This window comes from Mauremys mutica, chromosome 1 (assembly GCF_020497125.1).
Source record: "Mauremys mutica isolate MM-2020 ecotype Southern chromosome 1, ASM2049712v1, whole genome shotgun sequence".
Lineage (NCBI taxonomy): Eukaryota > Metazoa > Chordata > Testudines > Geoemydidae > Mauremys > Mauremys mutica.
The window spans coordinates 355,703,182-355,730,054 of record NC_059072.1 but is presented as its reverse complement, the minus strand read 5'-3'; the positions used below and the strand labels follow the sequence as shown (position 1 = coordinate 355,730,054).

General features: G+C 52.5%; 1 protein-coding gene across 3 annotated transcripts in view; it reads left to right on the top strand.

Annotated features, from left to right (window-relative positions):
* Positions 1–26,873, top strand: part of ARRB1 (arrestin beta 1) — a 177,846-nt gene that overhangs the window by 28,670 nt on the left and 122,303 nt on the right. The window contains exon 2 of one of the 3 annotated variants that reach the window (XM_045022912.1): positions 19,136–19,165. The exons of the other annotated variants lie outside the window; for them this stretch is intronic. Within the exon in view, the coding sequence (XP_044878847.1) occupies positions 19,136–19,165 (30 nt within the window). The remainder of the gene's footprint in view (positions 1–19,135; positions 19,166–26,873) is intronic. 3 annotated transcript variants of the gene reach the window in all.

The window sequence follows — 26,873 nt, the reverse complement described above, 5'->3', positions numbered from 1 at the left end:
CCATGCTGAAGGGTCACCTGGCCGTGTCCTGGAGGCGCTGGGTACCCGGTATGTGCTGCCCATTGTTTCCTTTCCCGTGGGCTCCGGGCTCTGGCCGAGTGCACAGGGAGGAAGGGCGTGGGCGGTCCCTGAGCGCCCATCTCCTTCCCCTGCAGCGCAGGGCTGTGGGTGGCACCAGCCGGGGGCTCTGGGCCAGGAAGGAGGCAGCAGTGTTTGTGTGCACAGCTCTCTCGCTACCTCCAGATGTTTCCCCTGATACGCTGGCACCCGGCCAGCCTGCTCCCTGTGCCGTGCTCCGAGCCTGCCAGGGAAAACGCCGGCCGGAGGGTCCCCAGCTCTTGCAGGACATTGTCTCAGCCTAGTCTGTGCCTGTCTGTGCCCCAGGACCAGCGGGCTGTGCACCCGGAGGAGCCTGAGCGCCATGGCCCCTCTCTGAATGGCTCCACCCATCTTCCCTAACCAGTGTAAGTGCCAGTCTTTTTCTCCAAGGGACATGCACCAGCTCTCACTCTCTCAGTGCATCCGAGCACCTCCCTGTCTGAAACGTATGTAGCCTCCTGGTGCCCCGAGGGGTCCTCATCCCCATGGCAAGGGGGGACCATGGCACACAGAGGCTAAGGGACGTGCCCAAGGTCATGCAGGAAGCCTGTGGCAGAACAGGAGACTGACCCCACCTCTCCGCCTAGGACCCTGGCCCCGGGACCATCCTTCCTCCCGAGGGGGAGGAAACGCACCCCACCAGAAGAGCCGCATTGCCCACCCCCCTGTTGTGGTGATCGGTGGGAGTTCGAGGGCTGTGGACATTGAGGGCGTGGGTGGTCTGGGCAGCAGCGGGGCAGGCTTCCCCCACAATGGCCTGCTGCAGTACTTGCCCGGAGGGGGCGCATCTCAGCTGAATGGGTAGTGCAGGTGCTGTGGGCCATCTGTTCTTGGCCTCTCTATGATGGGACACTAGTTCATCTGCAGCCACCCACTGCTTTCCCAAATTTAAGACAGATAAAAGGAAACACTTTTTTACCCAATGCACAGTTAGCCCGTGGAACTCCTTGCCACAAGGACTGTGGCCCAGGAAGGAACTCCCCCTTAGGTCATCCCATATCTCCCTACGTCAGGTTTGCAATCAGCTGGCTGAGTGCTGTCAAAGACACGATACGAGGCAGGCCTCTGATCTGAGCTAGCGTGGCAATACTGGCTGATCTTAATGTAACCCAGAGGATAACATTTTCCAGGCCGGTGAACTGTTCTGTATTCGCAAGTTATAACAGGGACGTTTTCCAGTCCCTAGCCAAATGACCACTTAGGCAGATGCATGTACTCTAGCAAACTGGCGGGGTGTGTGTGTGTGTGTGAACATCTTCTACTGGATGGAATCAGAACTGGCCACTGTGTGCCATGGGCTCCGTACTGTTAATGGCTGAAGGAGATTCTCCTTTAACTGCAGCTGTGCGGCAGGAGGATCTGAGAGTTTTCCCTTCCATTGCTGCACAGTGCCAATCGCCCGTGGTGTGCAGCCCACTGATTACTGTGATGCTTCTGGGTAGCTGTCGACTTGTGACACCGCCGCCAAAGAGTTAATCTGGGGCGCTACTATCAGTTGCCTCAGTACAGCCATGCGTAATAGAGGCTGGGAGTCAGCCTGGAGGTTGCAATGTGCGGCTCTCTCCTAGCGTCTCCAACAAGGCAAGCGCTTACTGTATCACCCGTCACCTTCAGCGTCTCCTCTCGCCGAGCGGCCCACACCTGTTCCATTTCACAGCAGCCCTCTGCATTCGCAAGTCTGATTAGATCGCCGGGAGCGGGAGGCAGGTTCTGAGTTAGCAATGCCATTGGAGTAGCTTCATCGCCCATAGAGTGCACTGGCACGGATTCGACTCCTGGGGGCCGGGGCAGCTCCTGCTGATTGGGACGTCTGACCTGCTCGCGTGATTAGAACCGAGTTGCCTCTTTATAGCCAGATTTTCTAGAGCTCAGCGCCCACAACTGGAGAAGATTTTGCGAGAGACCTCGGCACCCATTCGGACACTGAAGGAAGGGGTCAGGTTGTCAGAAGTGTCGGCCCCCAGCATGTGTAAAATCTGCCCCTAAAATCTGGCCCAGTGTAGATCTTCTGCAGATCTGACCCCAATGGCTAAATAGCTCGATCTGTCACCATCTAGTGGCCGCAGCCTCCAGCAAGAAGAAATCCCAATGCTCCTGTCCCAAGCATGAATCTTGCGCTGCTAGGATAAAATAATCCTATAACGTCATAGAAAGCAAATGCCAGGGCTCCACAGTTAATGCGTCCTGGCACAAAGCCCTGCCCTGGAGAATACGTTTGCAGGGAACGGCGCTGCACCACTAGGCTGGGGGAAGGCGAATGGGCCCAACGGGTCTTTTCAGTCTCTGACGCCGGTGACTCTGAAAGCAAAGGTTGTCTTCCCCAATTATTTTCCCGTGGAAGCAATGTAACCCAAACGTACCTGTCCTGTCTTGGGCGCAATGTAATTCAGACCTTTGTGTCGGCAGCCGACAGCTGCACCCAGAAAGGCAGAGAACTGGCTGTTCCATCTGAACAGATCTCACTTGTATTCTAAATTGCTGTCCCATGCCTAGACGCTAGGGTGATGGGCACTTTGGAAATGCTGGTTGGTAGATGGGTGGGACGTATAGCTTGATTTCTCACAGGTGCGGAGCACTCATTGCTCTCACGTCTTCGTGCCATCCAGAATTAAAGGGCCCCTGAACCAACTGGGCTTGCAAGGCTGAGTCTGTCTGGTAATAGATCAGCCCCGTAAAGCCATTGGCTCTTCAGACTGCGGCCCAGCAGGTAAGAGGAAGAGGCTGTCAGATCTGAGGTGCCCATCACCATTCAACCAATTACTGCCCTTGGCCATGACTGTCTGCCCTAGGGAGGGGTGACCCTGGTGCCAGGACAGTCAGCCCTTCCCAAACTCAATCCAAACCTGCGTGAAGGGTCAGAAGGGTTCGGCGAATGCTCCGGGTTCTAGCCCCAGCTCTGCCACTGATTAGCTGGGTGAGCCTCAGCCAGGCTTGCTCGCCCGGCTGTGCCTCAGTTTCTCTCACTGTAAAACAGGGCTGTTAATCCCCACCGACCTCAGCAGCAGGCAGATTTGACCCGGTGCAGCTGGTGTCTGCTCAGCTCCCAGTGTGTGTGAGGAGCTGGGGCTGCTGGCAGACATACAGATGGGGTCCGCACCTCGGCCTGCCAGTAGGGTGACCAGATGCCCTGATTTTATAGGGACAGTCATGATTTTTGGGTCTTTTTCTTATATAGGCTCCTATTACCCCCCACCCCCGGTCCCGATTTTTCACACTTGCTGTCTGGTCACCCTACCCGCCAGCCCTAAAACCACGGAGCTCTCCCGTCTGAGAGCATCTTTCACTCATAGAGAACAGCCGACTGCGGTTACCGGGAGCTATGATCGCACTCACTAAGTCTGGGTCTTACGGGGCACGTGGGAGGGGCATGGGCAGACCCCACTTTGCATGCATTAGCAGGGGAAATCTGGGTTTGAGAGCTGCACCCGCAGGCTGCCTGGCAGATCCTTGGTCACAGGCGCTGTTGGTGCAACAAGTCTCTGACAACGTATTTCTCTGCACTGGGACACCCCTGGACAATTTCCGCTTTGACAAATGGGCATTTTCTGATGGAAAAAAAAAACATTTCACTGGGAAACGCTCGGCCGCCTCTAAGGGTGGAACTCTCCCCTGCGTGGGCACGAGGCTGGATTTAAACCAGAGCCAGTACCCAGAGCCATTCATCCGCTATCTGCATTGCCTTTTCCACACCTAACTTTATGGTCAAGCCAACAATCTTGTTTTCCGTCTGGCCTTTGATTGATTCTTGCATGGAGCTCGCCCTGCCGATGCCTTATGCTTGTAGAAGGAGATGGGGTGGTTTTCATTCATCAGCGTTTTTGGAAGTCCGTCGAGCTTATGAATTATAGAGTTACTGGAACTTTGATTTCTTAAAGGGAGTATTGACAGGGAAGGGGAACGAACCGCCAGCATTAGAAGGCCTGAGCTGAACATACAGAATGCGGGGGAGGGTGCTAGCGCAGAGAGCACTCCTCCAGCCCCAGAGTGCATCTGACTGCAAACAGGAATGTGAGCCAAAAGGGAAGGAGAGGCGCTGACGGAACGGGGAAGAGGGAGAAAGCGAGAAGTGCAGTGTTGACAGCAAGTCCCCGGCCCTGGCCTAGGGCTTAGAAGAGCGTGGCTCTGCCGCTGATTCCCTGCGGGACCTTGAGTGAATCCCATAGGCCATTTGTCAAACGTGACTGACAAGTTTGGATGCCCCAGTTGTTGGGCACCCAAGTCACTGGGCCCTTGTATGGAAGTTGGCTGCAATCGTTCTGTGCCTCAGTTTCCCCTGCATGAAACGGGGATGACAAGCCTTCCTGTCTCGTTCCCTTTGGCTGGTCAGATTAAGTGTTGCCAACTCTCTCAATTTCCCCAGGAGCACTGTGATTCCTGATGGTTTCCCTTCAGTCCCCAGCTCCCGGAGTCATGGAATTATGTATGGATCGCAGCTTTCATTTCTTACAAACAGGAAAGGCCATTGCTAACCTCCCTGGCTGCGGAAGAAAGCCGGGAAAGGGGACATGAGTGCCCTCAACGATCAAAAACCAGAAAGCAACAACCTCTCCCCAGACTGGTTATTTTAAGCCAATCTCCTACTTAGACCGTTACAGCCGCACTGGGATTTTTATTTAAAAGCTATAAATAGGCACAGTTAGTACAAACTGGTACCTCCGATCCATCCCCTTTGAACTTGGATCCAGCTTGGATCTTTGCAGCTCAGGCTTAACTCTTAACAATGTCTAGTTTCCACCCCACGTGATGTAGTCAGGTGCTAGGTTATTGACCGGAAAGTCCAGTTGCTGACATTGTCCAGTCAGATCTACTGACTGGACACCCAATGTCCAGTTACTACAAGTGGGGGAGGTGTGGAGGTGCCAGGTCATCACCTAAGCCGGTTCCTACTCAGCCGAGGCCTCCTCCTACCTTCATCGGGCGGCTGCAGCTTCCAGCCCTGGCTCTGTGGGAAAGACCCTCCTGACCGAGCGGGGGGGAAGGAATGGGAGAGGAAAAGCAGCAAGCGATGGGGGAGGGGAGGCAGGAAAAGGAGTGGATGGGGGTGAGGCCTCAGGGGCAGAGGCAGGGCAGGGGTTCGGAGGAAAAGGTGGGGCAGGGGCTAGGACTTGGGATGTTTCCAGAACTCTTGCCGAAGTGTCCAGTTTTTAATATTACCAAGTTGGCAACCCTAACGCGATGTGTGATTCATTGCCCTCCTTTGTGACAACAGGGACTGATGGGACAGGGGGTGAACTAGTGTGGCATTAGTTCTGTACAGCGGGGCTGGGTTTCACTAGTTCTGTGTGGTTGGACTGGGTATCAGACACATAGATGAACATTATTTGTTGGGGAAGGGTCAACATGGTATTTGTAAAGGGAAATCGCGCCTCACCAATCTACTAGAATTCTTTGAGGGGGTCAAGAAGCATGTGGGAAAGGGGAATACAGTGGATATAGTGGACTTAGGTTTTCAGAAAGTCTTTGACAAGGTCCCTCACCAAAGGCTCTTAAGCAAAGTGAGCTGTCATGGGATAAGAGGGAAGGTCCTCTCATGAACTGGTAACAAAGGGTAGGAATAAATGGTCAGTTTTCCGAATGGAGAGAACTAAACAGTGGTGTCCCCCAGGGCTCTGTACTGGGACCAGTCCTCATCAACATATTAATAAATGATCTGGAAAAAGGGGTAAAGAGTGTGGTGGCAAAAATTGCCGATGATACAAAACTACTCAATATAGTTAAGTCCCAGGCAGACTGTGAAGAGCTACAAAAGGATCTCACAAAACTGGGTGAACGGGCCACAAAATGGCAGATGAAATTCAATGTTGATAAATGCAAAGTAATACACATTGGAAAACATAATCCTAACTATCCATATGAAACGATGGGGTCTAAATGAGCTGTTACCACTCAAGAGAGAGAGCTTGGAGTCATTGTGGATAGTTCTCTGAAATCATCCACTCAATGTGCAGCAACAGTCAAAAAAGCGAACAGAAGGTTGGGAATCATGAAGAAAGGGATAGATAGTAAGACAGAAAATATCATGTTGCCTCTATATAAATCCCTGGTACGCCCACATTTTGAATACTGCGTGCAGATGTGATCGCCCATCTCAAAAAAGATATATTGGAATCGGGAAAGGTTCTGAAAAGGGCAACAAAATGATGGGGGGTCTGGAACGGCTGCTATATGAGGAGAGATTAATAAGCCTCGGACTTTTCAGCATGGAAAAGAGACGACTAGGGGGATATGATTGAGGTCTGTAAAATCATGACGGGTGTGGAGAAAGTCAATAAGGACGTGTTATTTACTCCCTCTCATAACACAAGAACTAGGGGTCACTGTAACAGGGTTCACTCACCACTGTGGTGCCCCCTGCTGGCTATCTTGGGAATTAGCTCTGTGTCCTCTTCAGGTGGTGTCTCACCGTCGTCATTCCTGTCCTAGGACCCACATCTCTCCAAGGATCGCAGAATCCTCTTCAGTGACACAGCCCTCCGGCCGTGCTGCACCCTGTGATCCCCCCTTCCAGGGGACCTGCAGTCCTCTGTTCAGCCATTTCCTTTAATGGCTACTGCAGTGAATTGTCTGGCCCCAGCATCCTCTTTGCCCTTGCCTCAGGGCTTCAGCCTGCTAACTCCAGGAGCTGCCTCTTGCTTCCCTGGTCCCTGCTAGCAGCACTGCTCTGTCCAGGTGCTGGCAGTTTTCTCAGCCCTCCAGAGACATAGTCCTTCCTCCTTGGGCTCCCAGCAGAAAACTGCCTTCCTTTGCCCTGCAGCTCCCTTTTTATATAGGCCTGCTTGGCCCTGATTGGCTGCTCCCTTCAGCCCTTCTCTGATTGGCTGCCTCCTGCGCAGCCTCCCTAGGGCTCTATTAACCCCTTAGAGCCCAGTGTAGGGCAGGCGCTCCATCATAGTCACCAAATGAAATTAATAGGCAGCAGGTGTAAAACAAACCAAGGGAAGTATTTCATCACACAACACACAGTCAACCTATGCAACTCTTTCCAGAGGATGTTGTGAAGGCCAAGACTTTAACAGGGTTCAAAAAAGAACCAGATAAGTTCATGGAGGACAGGTCCACCAATGGCTATTAGCCAGGATGGGCAGGGAGGGTGTCTCTAGCCTCTGTTTGCCAGAAGCTGGGAATGGGCGACAGGGGATGGATCACTTGATGATTCCCTGTTCTGTTCAGTCCCTCTGGGGCACCTGGCATTGGCCAGTGTCAGAGGACAGGATACTGGGCTAGATGGACCTTTGGTCTGACCCGGTCTGGCCGTTCTTATGTTCTTATATTTAAGCCCCAGGAGAAGTGTGTTTGGGGGCCCCATGCTAGTAACTGGAGGACATTAACCCGCATCACAGACTCATTTCCATAATTCAGAATGATTGGCAGCATCTGACCTGAGCAGCTGGTAACAGAAAAGGCAAAGGGTATCGCAGGTCCAGACTGGGGATCAGTAGCAGGGCTCTGTTTATGAGTGGGGGGTTGGGGACTGCAGGTGGAGACGGAGTTGCATTGGCAGAACTGGAGTGGGGAGCCCGGGACCGACGTAATATCAACGGAGCTGTGTGTGGATCCAGGCCTGTCTGTCTACCAGGAGCCCCTCATCATGCTCTAGTTCAGCAGTGAGGGGCACTGACAGAGCTGTTTGGAGGGCCCAGATCTGCAATGGGGGTGCAGCAGGTTGAGAATAAGGCCTGGCCAAGGGCCCAGAACTGCAGCCAGTCAGGACTGCAGGTCACTGAACATCTCTGTATTTATATTATGCTGTTCAAGAAATTGCAGGTCCTCCTAGAGAGTCTGTGCCTGTCCTTCCTCAGTTTCTCCTCCCAGAATGTACGCGTGCAGGGCGTGTGCGTGCGTGGGAATTCTGTCCAGCAGCTGCCTGGCCGTCCAGTGCTACTAGGACTCATTTCATGAGTGCTAAAAATGTAGGAAATTCTCCCCGTAAAGGAAATAAATAAATCAGCAAGGCGATGAGAGCAGGGGCCGCCTCGCGCTCTGCATCGCATACGCGTTTGATCTATGGAAAATAATGAAAAACTTCAGTTGTAACAGCCCTTGGGGAATAGTCTGAGCCTTGTGGCTGGGAATGCAGTGAAATGTATTAACAATAAATAACACATGAAAGCAATAGCCTGGGCCATTTGCTGCTTGTAAAAATTTGTTGCTGAGCTGGATTTGTTCTTGTTTTGCCCACCCCAGTAAGAGGTGTGGAGGTGCTGCACGATCCCAATTGGTTTGCTGACGAGCACCTCTCTTCAGTGATCGGTGGCTGAGTATGGCTTAGCTGAGCCTTTGGAGTGAGCAGTGCAGTCATCTTGAACTCGCCGCAGGGCAAACTTTACAGCACGTCGTATCATCCCTTACATTTCATAGGCAATACTTTTCTACACAATGCATGATTAACTTGTGGCACACACACTGCCACTAGACAGCAGGTGGCTGGGTGCTTGGCAGGAGTTAAAACTGGATCGGAAGTTCCCCGTTACATTTGATTGGATAAAAACACAGGTGGAAGGAACATAAATCCACATGCTTCAGGACATACACCATTCTGTAGCTGATAGTGGTCAGGAAGAAACTTCTCTTAAGAGAAGGTTATTGCAGAATTGTCTGTTTCAGATTTCTTTCACCTCTGTTTGAAGCATTGAAATCAGAGAGACAGGATACTGGGCTAGATGAACTACTGCTCTCTTCCAGTGTGGCATTTCCTATGTCTTCATAAACACAGCTGGCAATTGCAATTGATGATAGAGCTGCGTGAAAGTGCAAAATGTTGACATTCCACCTTGAGGCCTTGCATCACATTTCTTCATTCCCTTTTGAAGGCCTAAAGTGGTGTGTAGTTTTGTTCTTTTGTATCAAAGCCTGGAGAAAACGTGAATAATCTAGAGTTGGGGGGGATTATTCCTTGCACATCTGTGAAACGATCAATTCCACCTTTTCGTCTCATGGGACTCTGGCCTCCAGGAGCTACCCCAATGCACTGGATAAGCCTAGGAATGCACTTTACCTTCACAAGCATTAGCCAAAGAGTTTTGTGAACACATTTTCAGCCTACGGGTCATTTGCAAACTGTGTGCTTCTCTGAGGTCCGCGACAATTTCTTGTCCAGTAGCCGTGGTGTGTGACTGGTCCTCACAAGAGGATGTGAGTTGTAGCCAAGAATTTCGCAGGAGTCAAGGAGGGATTGGCGGTGATATAGGTAATGAGAACATCCAGCATTCTAGCCATTAGTGCTAACAAAAGACTATTGGCACGGAAATCAAACCTCATGTTTCAGGGCTTAAACCAATCTCTAATGATTAGGGATCAGGAGGAGATGTTCATGAGGGGCAAAGTATCCCACAGCTGCTGCTGCAGGTCCTTCCATCTTCCTCTGACACATGGCTTGCTGGCCGCTGTCGGGACAGGACACGGGACTGGGTGTACTGATGTTCCTTTGAGGTGTGCCAATCAGATTTCTCTGGGGAAGAAGGTATCTGAGGTCTTGATGTGGCTGTCTGAGCCCTTGCTGTGGCTGGCCACCCCACCAGCTGCTGTTCCTTGCCACCTGCCCACCCCACCAGTCTCAGTTCCTCTCTGCTGGCCACCCTGCCAGCCACTCGTTCTGCTCACCGCCTCGCCAGCTGCTTGTTCTCCGGCTGACTGTCAGTCACCTACTGCTGCCACCTGCCTCTCTGCTGTGACCTCTGCACATGAGTCTCTTAGTGATTTTCAGATCTTTGTGGGCTGGGCAGAAACACTGCCCCATCTCAAGTGATTTCAGCTCTCTTTTGAGCACTTCAACATAACAAGAAAGTCTCCTAATAGAGCCTATTTAGCTCTATCTTTGATCAGAGGAGGAGGAACAGATTAAATCAGGCTGGGGACACTTAGGAGGAGTTGACACCTCCTGGCTGGGAAACCTGTCCCCCCCTTTGACTTTCAAAGAGGCTGGCATTCAAGCCCCTGGCTTAGCAAGTTCCTTTCAGCTGAGGGTGACCCCTCAATTGGGATAAGCTCAGCACAGTTCTGCTCCCCTTTAGTTATACAATGAAGATAACATTTCACTGCCCCTGCATTCCATACTATCGTGATTTGTAACCCAACACCAGCCAAAGCTGATCACTGGAGCTTCACAGCTCCTGTCTGCTAGATACCTACGCAGAGTAGGTGTGTTCATGTAAATACAGTTTGTTCCTGAAGTCTCTCCCACTCCCGAACTAGCTGTCAGGGGAGAATTCATTCAGATCCTGCTTATATCCAGAATTAACTGTTTCCAGGAACAAAGCCGCTGTACTATACACGTCCCCAGAAATCCCAGCCTAGGGTTTGGGTCGAGTGTGGTGCTGTTGTGTGGAGGCTCCCAGGTGGTAGGATTGGCTAAACTGGGTACTTGGGCCGGTGCTTGGCAGGAGTTAAAACAGCAGTGGAGACACCCTCAGAGGCCTATTTGAAGTACTGTTTCAAGGCTTGAATTCCCTAAGGGCTGGTCTGCACTGAAAACTTACATCTCTGAAAAGTCCACATCCTGGAGAGATGCAGCTATGCCGATCTAACCCCAGGTGTAGACAGCACTAGGTCATCCTAAGAATTCTTCCACCGACCTAGTTACCACCTCTCGGGGAGGTGGATTATGGACAGTGACAGGAGAACCTCTCCCGGCTCTGTAGTGAGTGTCTACATTGAAACACTACAGCAGTGCTGCTGTAGTGTTCTAAGTGTAGACGCAGTCTTAGATGCCTGTATAGTCCTCATCATGCACACAAATGGTCCCATGGAAATCAGTAGGCTTGCTCTTCCTCTCACTTACAATGGTGAGGCTCCATTAACTTCAAAGGAGTGACTCCTGATTCACACCGGTGTAAAGGAGAGCAGCAACAGACCCAACCCGGAAGGAGGTCAGCAAGACTTTGCAGGGTCAGTCTCTTAGATCTGCAAGCTGTTAGAAGCTGTTAGGGCACAGAGGAGTCATTTCTGCTGAGACGGGGGTCACAGGGGCTTACTTGGGGGTGTTTCCAACACTACAGCTTTGTTCTTTCACAAACACCCTCCCATGATCCCTGTTCAGAGCTGCTGTGGGAATGATACTACGCATGCGTCCCCCCTTCGCAAGCATCTGGAAGACAATGTTCTTTTGAGAGAGCCCAGCAAACTCGCTGCACTTTATGTTAATTGTTTCCCCGGCCTGAAGTGCAGGAGATAATCTTCCAAGATGGCATTACTAGAATTGAAACGCAAGCACAGATTATCCAAGGACAAACCATTATTTGTGGCCTAATGCCAGGGGAGAAAGTTAATAGCATTATAAATCAGGAAGCACAAGGAGATGAAGATCTTTTCAGATCTTTCCTGCTTTTCAGATCTCCCTTTTGGGTGGGGATGGATGTGTTTGCATGTGTCTCCGTGATCACAGCTGGGAGCTATCCCTGTAGAATATTCCTGGTGGACGGTTGTACAGTTCAGACCTAGTTTTAAGTGGTCAGTTATACCACTGTCGATCCAGCACTTAGGCTGCTATGTCTCTGGGGCAGAGACCATCTTTGTGCTCTGTGTTTGGAGTCGGCGTCCCTGAGCAGTTGTGCCAGTGTAACTATCTATTTGAGGTACTTCTATGGTTTGCAGGGCTGCAGTGTCTGAATGCCCCTCAATATTTAATGTATTTATCCTGCCCACCTCTGTGAGCTAGGGCAGCGCTGCTATTCGGGTGGCACAGATGGGTTCCCTGGCACAATGGGACTAAGGCCCACACCTTTAAAGGTATTTAGGTGTTGCTTTGCTAAGCACTGCAATGCCTAACTGACTTAGGAGCCTCAGAAAATGGACCTTAGGCTCCCAAATCAGTTAGGCGTTGCGACATTGAGTGGAGAACTGTCCAACCCAGGACTCCCCTGTCCTAGTTGAGCACCATAACCACTGGGCCATCCTTCCTGCCACAGAGGAGAACTGAGTTCCTCGTCTACACATGGAAGAGTAGAGCACAAGTTTCTGACAGCCTGGTTTTCAGACTTCCTGGGCGGGCCCAGCTCCCACTGACTTCCGCTGGACTTGTGAGTGGTCTGAGCTTCTGGAAATCAGACCCCAAGCGGCTCTCTTCGGCTGCGTCTTCCCGAGGAAAACCGGCGTGTTCTGAGCTCGCGTTAACACCCTAGTGGAGACGAGGCAGTTTGTAGTTTTACCCCGTATTCGAGCCTCTGGGGAAACCGAAGCTTTAACTCACCTGCTAATTAGGCCTGGTCTGTACTGCAGGGTTAGGGTGACATAAGCTGCCTTGCGTCGACCAAGCTGTGGAAGGGTCTGCAATGAAATTTTTGACATCAGGGCCTCCCTACGCCGATTTAGTAATCCCACCCCTCCGAGCGGATACACTGCATCGCTTACGTCGACTGTTACTGGCGCTCAGGAGCCAACCCACAATGCCCCACGCTGACAATACAACCGACACAAGCCCTCCTGGTGTGGATGCGCACCGCTGCCACAAGGAGCCAAGTGTGCACCCACACAAGCGATTTGATAACTGTTGTGTACATTAGGTCGACGTAATATTGTAATGTAGACATGACCTTAGTGTGAAAACCACTAACTGCCTGGTCTGCCCGAGACTTTTACCTTGAGTTGAGAACACACTGTTTTTCCCAGTGAAGACAAAGCCTTAGGGTTTATAAGCCCACAGTAACTGGTGCGCACTAGCTCCTCTGCACTAACTCCCCGTGCGGACACACTTACTGTGCACTAAGCCTGCATTTGTGCACATTAGCTGAATGCACTTGGGAAGCGTATTAAACTAACCCGCCTGAGGGCACTCACCGTGCAGTAGGAGTGTGGACATTGGGAGTTAGTGAGGAGTAGCTAGTCTGCTGTGAATGCACACCTTGGCTCACTCCACGCTAACTTCCCCATGTAGACAAGCCCATGGTTACTGCAATAAAGGACTCTAGGGGCTCAAACCCTGATTGAATGCTCCTGCAGCTACAGTATTACCTTTCACTCCCACGGATCCCAAAGTGTTTGCTAATGGATTGTACAACTGATGGACCACATTCAGATCTGGCACAAGCAGCTGAAATGCTCTTCAAGTCAATGGAGTTTCTCCAGATCTGAATTTGACCTTGTGTGCATGTGTATATGTATAGAAATCATTTTGTCGTTCCACTGAAATGCAGCTGTCGCTTGGGTGGAACGCAGCAGCTATTGAACAGCGCACAGTAACAGTTGCTCAGAGGAAGACTATTGTGTCCAATTAATCACTCCATTCCTGTAGCATCTGCCATTCAATCTGAACCTTCCACCAACCTGGTGTAGGAGTTGCTGTCAGTATCCCTCTTTTACTAGTGGAGAAACTGAGGCACAGGGCAGTTATGGGATTTCCCAGTGATTTCTAAACCCAGGTCTCCTAACCCCTCCCCTGCCTTCAGAGCCCTGTGCCTTAAATTCTGTGCAGCCAGCACCATCTCTCATTGCACGTCCCTTCCAGGCAATTTCACGTTAAAAAGCAAGAGCAATTGGTCAGCAGGTCACATGTTTTCGAAAGCCGCCTGGTGTGTGTCGCCATATGCAAGATGCAGCTTTGGGGCAGGCATTTGTTCCATTAGCAAGAGCAGCAAATCTTCACTGCGCTGCAAAGACCTTTCCAGTTAGGTTTCCAACAACCAGGGGATTAAGAAGGCGAAAGCTGGGTGCCGTGTCACAGATGGATGCTCCCAGTAAGGCGGGCGCATGCTGCCTAATGCACAGCTGCTCTCACTGCGCCTCTTTCCCCAGGTGGCTGGGTTAGGAGAGGAGGCTGTTGACTCGGGGAACCCCCCGATTAGCAGCGTGTCACGCGGATAGTCACTGGAGACAGCAGCTTGAGGCCAAACCCCAGCTCCACTGTTCTGGCAGCCTGGCCCCAGTGCAGGAGAATCCCTGGGTAATGCACAGGTAGCTCCTGTCTCACTGGTCCTCACTGCTGGAACAGAGGTGCGGCTGGGAGAAGGGTGGGGGCATATTGAGCCCCATACTCTGGTGATCTCCAGCTGCCAAAACCCCGGGCAGCCAGACTGGCCCCAGGATTTGGAGGGTGTGAAAGTGGCTTATTGGCATTAATGGTCCCCACCCCTCTGCCCTAGAGGTGGAACATTCTGGCCGAGGGCTGGCAAGGTGCACCATTAGTGGACGTTAAGGAGGCTCGGGATTCCCCTGGAGAGGTTGGCAGCTGCTGGGGCTGGGCTCCCAGCTGAGACACGTTGGCTGGGGCAACACATGGGACACTCACCCTGCTGCCACCCACCATGCGTTCTCTCTCCACTCTGCGGGGCTCTGCTTGCACCACGGTCCCTGTATTCCGTTGGCGGGGGGTTTCGTGCTGCGCCGGACGAGACCTAAGGGCTGTTGTAATAGAAAAGAAAAGCGGACCGGAGCGAAGTGCATGTTCTCGTCAAAGTCAGAAATACTCAGGTGCTCACGGCAAGCTGCTCAGGATAGATCGACGACGATCAAGACGCGCTCGTCACTGCTTTGACTCAGGGACCGGTTGGGTCGACTATCCTACAGCACAGACCTGGGGGCAGCCATGGAGGGTCCATGGTGGAGCAGTGTTGAAGGTGAAGTCCATATGAAAAGGGGTTTTTTTTAGTCCTGGCCTTATTGCCTGCTTCCTGGGAGGGAATTGCTGAGACACGCAAGTGTGAGCCCTCCTGTCTCAGGTGATCTCTTGTGCCTTCCATTGAGGATTTCTCTGGCCATTTTGTCCCATGTGTGTTTAATCACACTCTGCACCACTCATTTGGCGCTTGGTGCAAGCAAAGCCTTCCCCCACATTAGCTAAACAACACTCCCTGTGATGGGAGGGGGGGTTATAAAATTATCCCCGTTTGACAGATGTGGGAAAGCAAGGCAGAGCAGTTCAGCATCTGCCTCAGGTCAGAGATATGAGTCATCGTCAGAGGCTGGATCCTGGCTCCCAGACCTGTGCTCGGCCCAGCTGGTCACATTCCCCTCCTCCTCTCCTCACCCCTCTGTTAACCCTTTCCTCTCTATCTCGCAGGCCTCCTAGCATGCAGCACCTGAACAGGGCAGGCTTGTAACAGCCTTCCATGTGTTGGCCTGGGGGAGGAAACCTTATCAGAGCCGGATCTGTAACAGCCTCCCATGTGCCTTCCACATGGCAGAGGTCCCTTCATCCATCTCTCTTCCCCTTGTCCTCCTCACCTGGCTGCTTCTCATCCCGGCCGGCTTCCCCAGTGGAGGAGAGCGTCTCTAGGACTTGGGAAGGCCTAGCAGGAGGAGGCCGTTCCCAGGAGCTGATAACTCCTGGCTGTCACTGGTGCCTCTGTGCAGACAAGCCAGAAGACGTGGGGCGAAGGAGGGCATTCTGGGAAAAGTGAGTTGACATCTGGAGGAAGAATGGGAGGCTCTGTCAAGCAGGGGATACAGGCCCAGGGCAGCATGCGGACGGAGGGGTGGAGGCAGGCTATGAAGGGGGCTGTGAGTTATGAGGCTTGGGGAGTATTGCAGTAGCTTCAGCCATGATCAGCTTATTTGTACTAAGTGCTGGCAAACACCTAGGGAGAGACAGTCCTTTCCCCAAGGGCCTTCCAATCTAAATAGACAAGACAAAGGGCATGGGGGAAACTGAGGCACAGAGCGGGGACGTGACTTGCCCAAGGTCACCCAGCAGGTTAGTGACTGTAGCAGGAATGAAACCCAGGTCTCCTGACTCTCAGTGCCCTACACACTGGCTCATACTTGCTCTGCTAAACCACCCACCACTTTAGTTCCTTTCGGGCCCAGTGGAGCCTTTCCATTTCTTCAATGTCCTATGGAAAAGACATTGAGCTCCGCCTGGTTCCCGAAGGCCAGGTGTTCCCACGGCAGCAGCCGGTCCCGGCAGGCTCAGCGCCGGGATTTGTTCTGGTTCACTGGCAGCCGAGAAATGCGAGTAAAGATGGAAAAACAAAGTGAGTCATTTTTCACCCTGTCAGCTCCAATCTGAATGAGGCTGGAGAGCGACCTCCCCCGCACCCAGCGAGGGGTCCCGCCAGGTCAGCGCTGAGCCCGTTGGCAGGGGCCGATGTGGGAGAAGTGCAGGTCGCACAGTGGAGCTTGAAGGCAGAAAGCTCAGGTCTCCAGGGCTGTGGATCCAGCACCTTTCTCCAGCCAGAAATTTACACTGGGCCTGATCAAAGCCCATTGAAGTCAATGGGGAATCATTCTGGGCTCATTCTGGGCAGCTGTTTCTGGACCCATCCGTGCTGCCTGCTCTTTGGTCGCCAACCGTCATTAAGTCATTCAGTCCTTTTCTGAACAATGCCCAGGCTCTTTTGAAATGCACCGCGCGTGTGTCCGTGCATGCGTGGATCTAGGAACGAATTCCCATGGATGGTTTGCACAGCCCGAAGTCGGTGCTGCCTCCTGGATCGTCACGTCATTGTGCCGCATCCCGCCCTTTCTCGCACTGGCTGTCACGTCCGAAAGGAGCGGAGAGGATGTATTTCAACGGCTGTCGTCTTCTTCCTTTGATTGTTTCCTCCTGGTCCTCGCTAGCACCGGTTCATACAAAAATACCTTTTCCTGGCATTTGGGTGGCCGATGGTTCCCTAGATCCCTCTGCTGGCTTTTCTTTCTCTCGTCTTCCCTTTTCCCTTCCTACGCGTTCACGTTAACTCGAGATGCCATTATCGGGAAGCTTCCTGAGTAGCAAGTTGCTCCTGAGCAGTAGAAGCGTCTGCGTTTTGCTGTGCTGTCAGTGAAGCTCTGTCTGCATAATGAGCACCTAGAATATCTGCGGGGGAGGAGGGGAGATGTCCCTGTTCCTTAGACAGTCTCTAAGGAAAAGGATAAATGGACACAAATCAGACATTAGGAATGGCAATATACAAAAACCTGTAGGAGAACACTTCAACCTCCCTGGCCACACAATAGCAGATCTTAAGGTGGCCATTCTACAGCAAAAAAACTTTAGGACCAGACTTCAAAGAGAAACTGCTGAGCTCCAGTTCATCTGCAAATTTGACACCATCAGCTCAGGACTAAACAAAGACTGTGAATGGCTTGCCAATTACAGAACCAGTTTCTCCTCCCTTGGTTTTCACACCTCAACTGCTAGAACAGGGCCTCATCCACCTGATTGATCTAACCTCGTTATCTCTAGCTTGCTTCTTTCTTGCTTATATATACCTGCCCCAGGAAATTTCCACCACTTGCATCCGAAGAAGTGGGTATTCACCCACGACAGCTCATGCTGCAAACCGTCTGTTAGTCTATAAGGTGCCACAGGATTCTTTGCTGCTTCTACAGAACCAGACTAACACGGCTACCCCTCTGATACCTGTTCCTATTGAAGTCAGTGGTAAACTGCTCCCGACTTCATTCAATGAGTGCAGCACTGGGAGGTTTGCTACCCAGGCTTATATGGCCCCTGGTATCTCTGCTGAATGCCAACGTAGGAGCAATTGTGATCTTTTCTGATGGGGACCTCTTGTACCTTGGGGACTGGGGTGCAGGCAGTCTGGCCTAACAATCACAGCTGGGCTGGGGTCGGGGGTGAGCAGCGGTCAGAGAAATCGCTAGAGGCAGGTTCAGAGTCGGGCCGGGGTCAGAGATGAGAGATGAGAGAGAGTCACGGTCGGAGACTGGCAATCGGGAGACAAGGTGAAGTCTGCAGTCACAGCAGGCCAGAAGTCTGTGTGTGTCAAGGATCCTTCCCCACTCTGAACTCTAGGATACAGATGTGGGGACCCGCATGAGAACCCCTAAGCTTAACTACCAGCTTAGATCTGGTTTTGCTGCCACCACCCAAATCATTTATGAGTCATTTGGGAAACTCTGTCTAACTCCCTCCTAGAATATCTCCCACCCAAGTACCATAACCCTTCCCTGGGTAGCCTTGAGAGACTTCTCCACCAAGTCCCTGGTGGACACTGATCCAACCCCCTTGGATCTTAAAACAAGGAAAAATCAATCAGGTTCTTAAAAAGAAGGCTTTTAATTAAAGAAAGAAAGGCAAAATCATCCCTGTAAAATCAGGATGGAAAATAACTTTACAGAGTAATCAGATTCATAGATCCCAGAGGAACCCCTCTCTAGCCTTAGGTTCAAAGTTACTGCAAACAGCGGTAAACCCTCTAGCAAAAGGAACGTTTACAAGTTGAGAAAACAAAGATAAACCTAACACGCCTGGCCTGGCTGTTACTTACAAGTTTGAAATATGAGAGACTCGTTCAGAAAGATTTGGAGAGCCTGGATTGACGTCCGGTCCCTCTTAGTCCCAAGAGCGAACAACCCCCAAAACAGAGCACAAACAGAAGCCTTCCCCCCACCAAGATTTGAAACTATCTTGTCCCCTTATTGGTCCTTTGGGTCAGGTGCCAGCCAGGTATTTGAGCTTCTTAACCCTTTACAGGTAAAAGGATTTTGGTGTCTGTGGCCAGGAGGGATTTGATAGTATTGTACACAGGAGGGTTGTTACTCTTCCCTTTATAGTTATGACAGTGGGATTGTCCAGATACCTTCCTGGGGTTAACTAGTGTGTTGGGCAGTCAGAGGGCTGCAGGTGCTGTCATTGCGGGTCCTTCGAGAGGTGCTTCCTGCAGCGCCCACTCTCCGCAGGGCTCCCTGGCTGCAGCTCTCACTTGCCCCCGCAGGCACCGTGGGACCGTCAGCTGTCCCAGGCTCTGCAGATCTTTACACCCCTCCCCACTGGGAACGGGGGCCGGGCAGCTCCTTTCGTACAAGTCGGTGAACGAGCAGCTGTGTCTCAGACTTTCTGTGGGTACCTCAGGCCAGTTCCGTGCTCTCTCTGTGCCTCAGTTTCCCCATTGTAAATGTGGCCGGTGTCCTTCCTTGTCTCGGGGGGCGGGGGGCTGTCAGCATAACCCAGCTGCTCAGATGTGGGGTTGGGGGTGGGCATGGAGAGAGCCTTTTATTCTCCTGTGATTGCTTTTACGTGTCTATGTACATTGCCTCTTGGATCCGTGGCGCATTCGGAGTCCCTGTGGCGTGGGTCAGTGTAATTGACAGGGAATTGTCTGACCTTTTACTAATCCTTGTTTGGAGAGGTTTTGACCATGCTGTTTTCTGCCTTGCTTCTCAGTGGTAACGAGATGGCAGCCTACAAGTACAGGTACCGGCTTTCCTACCCGCGGGTCTGCATGCCTCACAGAATGCTGCATTTCGCCCCCTGACATCACGCCCCTGGCCAAAGAGGGCTGGGCCATTTGCTTTTTAACCCTTTCAGTGCTGCACCCCCTCCCACCGCTGAGCTGCCTCTAAGAGAGAGCTGGATTGTGCCTGATGCATTGGCAGCACAGCTAGTGTGTTACCTGAGCAGACCTGGTCTATTTAGTACCACTGCAGGTGTGTTCTACCAGCACCCACTTAGCGCATTTCATTGCACTGCAGGCACATTCTAACTGAGCATAAACATATGTTGCAGTGCATCTGGTGCATCTGCCTGGTCTATTCAGCAGCAAAGCTTTTCATTGCATCGTAAATATCTCACTGATAGTCTGGGGTTTATTCTGACACTGGGTGGCTTTTTTGCCAGCACGACGCAGTTCTCGAGCTCCCCTTCGTGATCCCACCGTGCACTTCATTTGTTTCCGTCTGTAAAGGGCTTAGGCTGCAAACAGAAAATCCCGTCTGTCGAAAGGCCCCACCGTGCGCTTTCTACCCAGCAAAGCCGCGGTGAAGGGTGCGTGTTTCTGCAAGGCCCAGGGAACGTACTGCCACCGCGGGAGGAGAATAACAGGGTGACGTGCGGCTCCAGTGCTCTTACTGCAGGACCTCATCGGATTGAATTTGACAGTAGGAGGAAGCTTGATGGATCCAACTGGGACACTGCAGGCAAAGGCTTTTTCACTCCTGCAGAGGTCGTAGTGTCCCGGCAGAGTCCCCAGTGCTTGGCTGAGATGGCTGGTCTGGAGCAGTGGGTAGCACAAACCATAGAGTGAAATGCAAAGGGAAACAGACCCTTTCAGAACTCTGGCTAGGGTTGCCAGGCATCTGGTTTTCCACCGGCTGGCGGTTCCGGACGGCACTGCCGACTGGGCCGTTAAAAGTCCCTTTGGCAGCACAGTGGGGGCCCTGGGGCTAAGGCCGGCTCCCAGCCTGCCCTGATTCCACGTGGCTCCCGGAAGTGGCCACCAGGTCCTTGCATCCCCTAAGCGCATGGGCAGCCAGGGAGGCTCTGCACGCTGCCCCTGCCCCAGTGCCAGTTCCGCAGCTCCCATTGGCCGGGAACCACGACCAATAAGAGCTGAGGGGGCGGTGCCTGCAGGCGTGAGGGCAGCGCACGGATCCTCACTGGCCGCCCATGCACCTAGGGGCTGCAAGGACCTGGCAGCCACTTTCTGGGCAACAAAATGGCAGATGAATTTAAATGTGGATAAAAAAAGATCTATTGGAATTGAAAAAGGTACAGAGAAGGGCAATAAAAATGATGAGGGGTATGGAACGGCTTCCGTATGAGAAGAAATTAATAAGACTGGGACTATTCAGCGTGGAAAAGAGATGACTAAGGGGGGGGGGATATGAGAGAGGTCTATAAAATCATGACGTGCGGAGAAAGTGAATAAGGAAATGTTATTCTTTCCCATAACACAAGAACTAGGGGTCACCAAATGACATTAATAGGCAGTAGGTGTGAAACAAACCAAAGGAAGTATTTCTTCACTCAGTGCAGTCATTCTGTGGAACTCATTGCCAGGGGACTTTGTGAAGGTCAAAACTATAAGTAGGTTACAAAAATAGTCAGATAAGTTCATGGAGGCTAGGTCCATCAATGTCTATTACCCAGGACGATCAGGGATGCAACCAGATGCTCCGAGTGTCCCTAGCCTCTGACTGCCAGAAGCTCGGAGTGGACGACAGGAGATGGATCACTCAAGGATTGCTTGTTCTCTTCATTCCCTCTGAAGCACCTGGCACTGGCTACTGTTGGAAGACAGGATACCGGACTAGATGGACCATTGGTCTGACCAAGTATGGCCACTCTTATGGTCATATGATTCAGATGAAATAGCATAACAAATTTGCAGTCACCTAGGACATATACTGGACACCATAATGACTCAGAGTTTAGCAACAGATGTTGGGCTAGAAACCAGGCCTTCCTGTTCCAAAAAGCTCAAGCTCCTGCCACGTGAGCTAAAGGAGAATCTCCTAGCACTATAGGGCCAACAGCACACAGCTGGACAACAGAAGGCTGTGGGTGACACGTGTATTAACCAGTTTATTGAGACAACCAAGGGTCAGAGCAGTGAAATGACCTACCCGGGGCCGCACATTGAGGCATTGTCAGAGAGGAGGTCAGACTCCGCAGCTGGCACACATGTGCCTGAGCTAGCACACGGAACGTGAACAACCGTTAGGGGAACTGGCAACTCTGTCTGGGCCTGCAAGGCCAGCTGTGGAAGCGTGTGGAACTGTTGTTGTCTGAGGAGTCAGGGATGAATTTGACTTGATCACAGATTGACCCAACGGACTCAGAGGCAGAAAAGGGTTGTCGTATACTCAGTCCACTCTCCGGCCAGCGTGGCACTGTCTCTAATTCTCCACTGCCTTTGTCCACTCTTCCCTTGGGAGACTGTTCCACTGCTGAAAAGAGTCCACAAAGTCATCACGTCCAGTCCCCTGCACTAAGGCAGGATTGAGTAAACCTACACTACCCCTGTCAGGTGTCTGTCTGACCTGTTCAGCTTAGACCTTTAAATTATGCTCTGTTGAACCGCCTACACGATTCCTTTCACTCCTTGATATTCACTCGTCTCATCCTTGGAGACTCATAATCGTATGTCCTTTCGTCACCAATCTGCTCAGCCTAGCCAGTGTGGCCTGGGGACAGTGCTCTGGCCTAGACTCAGGAGATTTGGCATCTATCCCTGGTTCTGGCCTGACTGGTGCACTTGGGCAAGTCACTTCCCTACTTTGTGCCTCAGTTTTCCCATCTGTAAAATAGTGATAGTGACCTCCTTAGAAAGCACTTTGAGAGCCACGGATGAAAAGTGTAGTTATATAAGAGCTGGAGAGTATTATTATTATCATCAGAGGGGTAGCCGTGTTAGTCTGGTTCTGTAGAAGCAGCAAAGAATCCTGTGGCACCTTATAGACTAACAGACGTTTTGCAGCATGAGCTTTCGTGGGTGAATACCCACTTTTTCGGATGCATCCCACGAAAGCTCATGCTGCAAAACGTCTGTTAGTCTATAAGGTGCCACAGGATTCTTTGCTGCTATTATTATCATCATCACCCATTTCGGCCTTCTAATGTTCCTTCGCACAACCCAGCCCCTCCAGGTTATGGCACAACTCATGCACAAAGTGATGGTGAGAAAAAACAAACCAGCAAAGGGATTTTGCAGGAGCGAAAACGATGGTAGTGATTTCCTGTTCTGGGGAAGACTTAGGCTGCCCGGCTGGATTTATTTCTCAGCCACTCGACCGCGTAGCCAGAGAGAGTCCAATTAGCAAAAAAATAACCTGAGTTAATTTCTGCTCCTATCTTACGTAGCCTCGGGTCTTACATGGAAACTATTCGAGGGCCTGTCAGTGGCTATTAGCCAAGATGGTCAGGGCCCAGCCTCTGACTGCCAGAAGCTGGGACTGGATGACAGAGGATGGATCACTGGAAATTACCCTGTTCTGTCCATTCCCTCTGAAGCACCTGGTGCTGGCCCCTGTCAGAGACAGTATCCTGGGCTAGATGGACCATTGGTCTGACCCCCTCTGGCTGTTCTCATGTTCTTAGATTTCAGACCCAGGATACCTCAGTGTTTGAGGGTGCCCAGCATCTGATCTAGGGGTGGGAGCCATCTGCCCATCCTTGCTTGCCATGCCCTGCCCATCACTGTGATGTCTAAGTGCTTCACGGATGTATGTCAGGTGGCCACAAGGTCTGGGCGGGTCTGTCTATACTGCACGGAGAGCGTGCCTCCCAGCCTGGCTAGACAGATGGGTGCTAAAAATAGCAGTCTGCACGTTGGGGCACAGGCTACCCGCCTGGCCATCCCTTTAGTCCGAACTCAGGTGGCTAGCCCGAGCCACCACCCATGCTGGCTGGGAGGCCAAGCAGAGCCTGTGTCTCTGTCTCTCTCCCTGAGACAAGCTTATGGTGGCATTCATAGAATATCAGGGTTGGAAGGGACCTCAGGAGGTATCTAGTCCAACCCCCTGCTCAAAGCAGGACCAATCCCCAACTAAACCCAATGTCCAACATTGTTTTAGAGCCGCGATTTGGGGAAGCTACTGGGTGGGATGGTCAAATACGGGCTCGTCCTGCCTGTGGCAAGGGCAGTTCATCCATGCTAGTTATGCCGGACCAGTCTGTGGCATTTGATCTGCTGCCAATTACCCAGTTTCCCTGCCTCCTAGGAGCTGCAGGGATGAATGGAAACAGCCTGACATGGCTAAGGCCCTTCCTCTCCAACAAAACCTCCAGGGTCGCTATGTTCCTTTGCCTCCAGCATCCCACGAGGCTCAGGCCTCTCCTCTGTGTCGTCCAACATCTGAAGGAAACCGTTGGGGGTGCTGGTAAAAGGGCACGGGCCCAAGCGCCCTCAGTACACAGGGAGCACCCAGCACTGCCCCCCCACCCCAGCTCGCCCAGTGCCTGGCCCAAGTCAGCCCCTGGGTGAGGAGCAGCTGAAGGCTGAGGGGCACTGCTCGTGTGAGGACTATGGACCTCCCATTGTGCAAGCTCATCCCTTCGGCTTAGCTCCTTCGCACGCTCCCGCACGCCCAGCCGCCTCACCGCTCGTCACGCTGCTATGCCTCCAGCCCGGGAAGGAAGAAAGAGGGAGATTGTTGTTTTGGTTTTTAAATACTTGGAGGCACCTGGCACTCCTGAGGCTCCCGTCAGGCGGAGAGGGTTATCCGGTTCTTCCCTTCCACTCCCGCGGACTGAACCCAGACGCCGTGGCAGCCCCAGGGCTGGTCAAAGCGATTCTGATATTTCTCCCGGTCACTGGCACAAGCCCTTTGGCAAGTGCTTTGGGACCCACTCGGATGAAAAGCGCTGCACAGATGCAAGACCCTGATCGTTGCCAGTCCAGCACTGAACGATGCAATGCAATGGTGCTTCTGTTCCTTCCCACGGGAGGCCGTTTGACAGCCCGATCGATTGACTCTTAAGGGGAGCCTTCCCAGTACTCTGCTCACATTGTTCTTTGCTTTATTAAACAACACCACCACTATCCATCTTGAAAGCATGTCCCCAGCCTGCACCTGTTAATGCTTCACACCCCTGTGGATGAAGGATGTACTGTAACAAAGCCATCACCACCCAGGGGCTTTGCAGTGAGGTGAAACAAGCCTGGCTCCTTGGAATGTCACGGCAACAGCGAGGAACCAAACCTTAAATCATCAGTTGCTACAACTTGAGCTGAAGGAGAATCTGTCCATTAGTGGTTAGCGATCTAGGGCCTGTGAGACACCCACGCACTAGAGAGGGCACCGTGACACATACACGCTAACCAGGGGTGACGAGGTGGGATTTTCCCCTTTGTTATGTTGCATGTGAGTCTGACTGTCCTGTACTAATACTGTGTGCACCTCAGTTTCCCTGTGTATTGCGCCAGTGCCTAGGTGGTGGGAATTGGGGGGGTGACTTTTCCTGCGGCGCTCAGGGCAGGTGAGGCTGCCCAGCTGCCTGCACGTAAGCTATGACTGATGCCACTGTTACCAGGGCAAAAACCCTACGTGGCTTCGGCCTTCCTGTGTCTGACCTCAGAGCATTCAGCGTCCCCCTTCACCGTGCACTTCCCGCAGCGAGTCCACCCGAGCCCTGACTGGCTTCTTTTGGAGCAGTTCCAGAGCATCGGCCCGGTGACTCCATGACACTACATCATTACAGTATTATCCACATGGAGAAACTGAGGCACAGAGCAGTTATGTGCCTTATCTGAGGTCACAAGGGCAAGTCCCTGTTAGAGCTATTAGAATTCAAGAGCTCCTGCTTCCTTGTTCAGGGATGGGATCACAGATCTCCAGCTGCATTCAGCGTGCGTCCGCGATCGCGGACAGAACAGAGAGACTGGTATCCATCAGATCTCTGGACTCGTATGGGCTTGAGGAATAAAATCTCCTAGCAAGGCTTCACCAAGAGAAGAGACATCGTTTTAGGACCCAGTGGTTTCTGGGTACCTCCAGCCCTTGCTCCTTGCAAGCTGGCTGCAAGCCACCCAGAGCAAGATTTTGCTAAGCATCTTGGCAGCGTGATCCAGTGGTTTGCTGGATTACCAGAAGGTTGAGCATGCACCTTTAAGGACACCCGCCCTGCTCCGAACGCTCAGAGGTATGGATTGTGGCTTGTGGCTTGATGGGCCAAGACGATAACAAGGGAGAGAATAACGCTGAGCGATTCTTTCTTTCTTCAAGGAAATCGTTCATTAACAAAAGCTATTCCCCAGGCTCCAGCCCAGCGAGAGCCATGAAACCACTTACGGGGCATCCGGGCAGCCCTCTTCATTGTACTTTCAATTTGTGCCCCTCGGTCTTTCGCTCACGCCCTTTGGCACCCTCTCTCTCTCTCCTCCTTGTCCTCCGTGGCTCAGCCTTCTCCCTGGCAGAGGCTGTTTGCTCGGAGACCCACGTGGAATGAGTTGGTGGCTTTCGGTTCTGTCCCACGCCACAGACACCTGCGCAGCAGCACGGCCGGTGACTGGCCCCGGCTCTGTTAGCTGACTCGGGGGGAGCAGGCAGTGTAGGCTGGCGTGGAGCGTGTTCAGCGTCGTGTCTGCTAAGGGAATTTACGACCTCAAGCTCTGCTGTAAACTGACTGCTTGTTCAGGCATGGCTCCATTGGGTAGCGTAGGGCTCTATAGCAGGGTGACAACTTACCCGGCGGCGCCTCCTGCTGGTCGTCCTGGGAATTAGCTCTGTCCACTCATGAGCGCCTTCTGCAGGCCGGTGTCTCGCCTTGTCGCTGGCCCCCGTGGCCCTCCCGGACCCCGGTGCCCCTTCTCTCGGGGTTCTGCCCCCTGCAGTACCCCGCAGTCTCGCTGGGTCTCCCCTCCCCAGGGAAGCCCCAGCCCCCTCTCCCCACCTCACCGCAGTCCTTGGCTACTGCCAGTCCCCGTCTAGCCCCCGCTCACTGGGGCGGACTGCAGTGTAATTGCCACTCATCACTGGCAAGGAGGGTTTGGACCTGCTGCCTCTGTCTACCCTGGGCTGCCCCCTGCAACCCCAGTACCTTTTCCAGCCTTTAGCTAGGCCGCAGCCTGGGGGTTTCCAGGCCGGAGCTCCCCTGCTCCTCTGGCCTTTCCCCAGCCCTGCTCCAGTCCAGGTCCCCTGCTCAGCTCCCAGCAGCCAGGTCCGTCCCTCTCAACCTCTAGAGAGAGACTCTATGAGCTCCAGCCCAGCAGCCCCTCTATAGCCCCTGAAGCTGCTTCCCCCTCAGCCTTTCCCCAGCCACAGCCCTCTCCAGGGCTGTTTTTACTCCTCCAGGCAGGAGCGGGGTCAGTCTCACAGCCAAGATTTTCCCGGGTCATGTGGGGTGCCACAACTTGAAACACCTCACAGAGACGCTAAGGGCAGGAGGGATCCGTATGACCACCCAGCCTGACCTCCTGCATATCTAGTCCATTGACTCGTGCAGTGAACCAAATACATAAGGGCTGAACCGGAGCGTAGCTTTTAGAGAGACGTCCAGTTGTGATTGTAGAGGCCTGATTTTCAGAGGGTGAGTGCTCGGCAGATCCTAAAGGCACGGCCCCTTGTACGATGTCTCAAGTTGAGCACCCAAAATTTGAGGCGCCTAAAGCCAGGCCAGGCCTTCACCGCTCTGTGCCTCCATTTCCCCAGCTGTCAGACAAGGTGATCATGCAACCTCACCT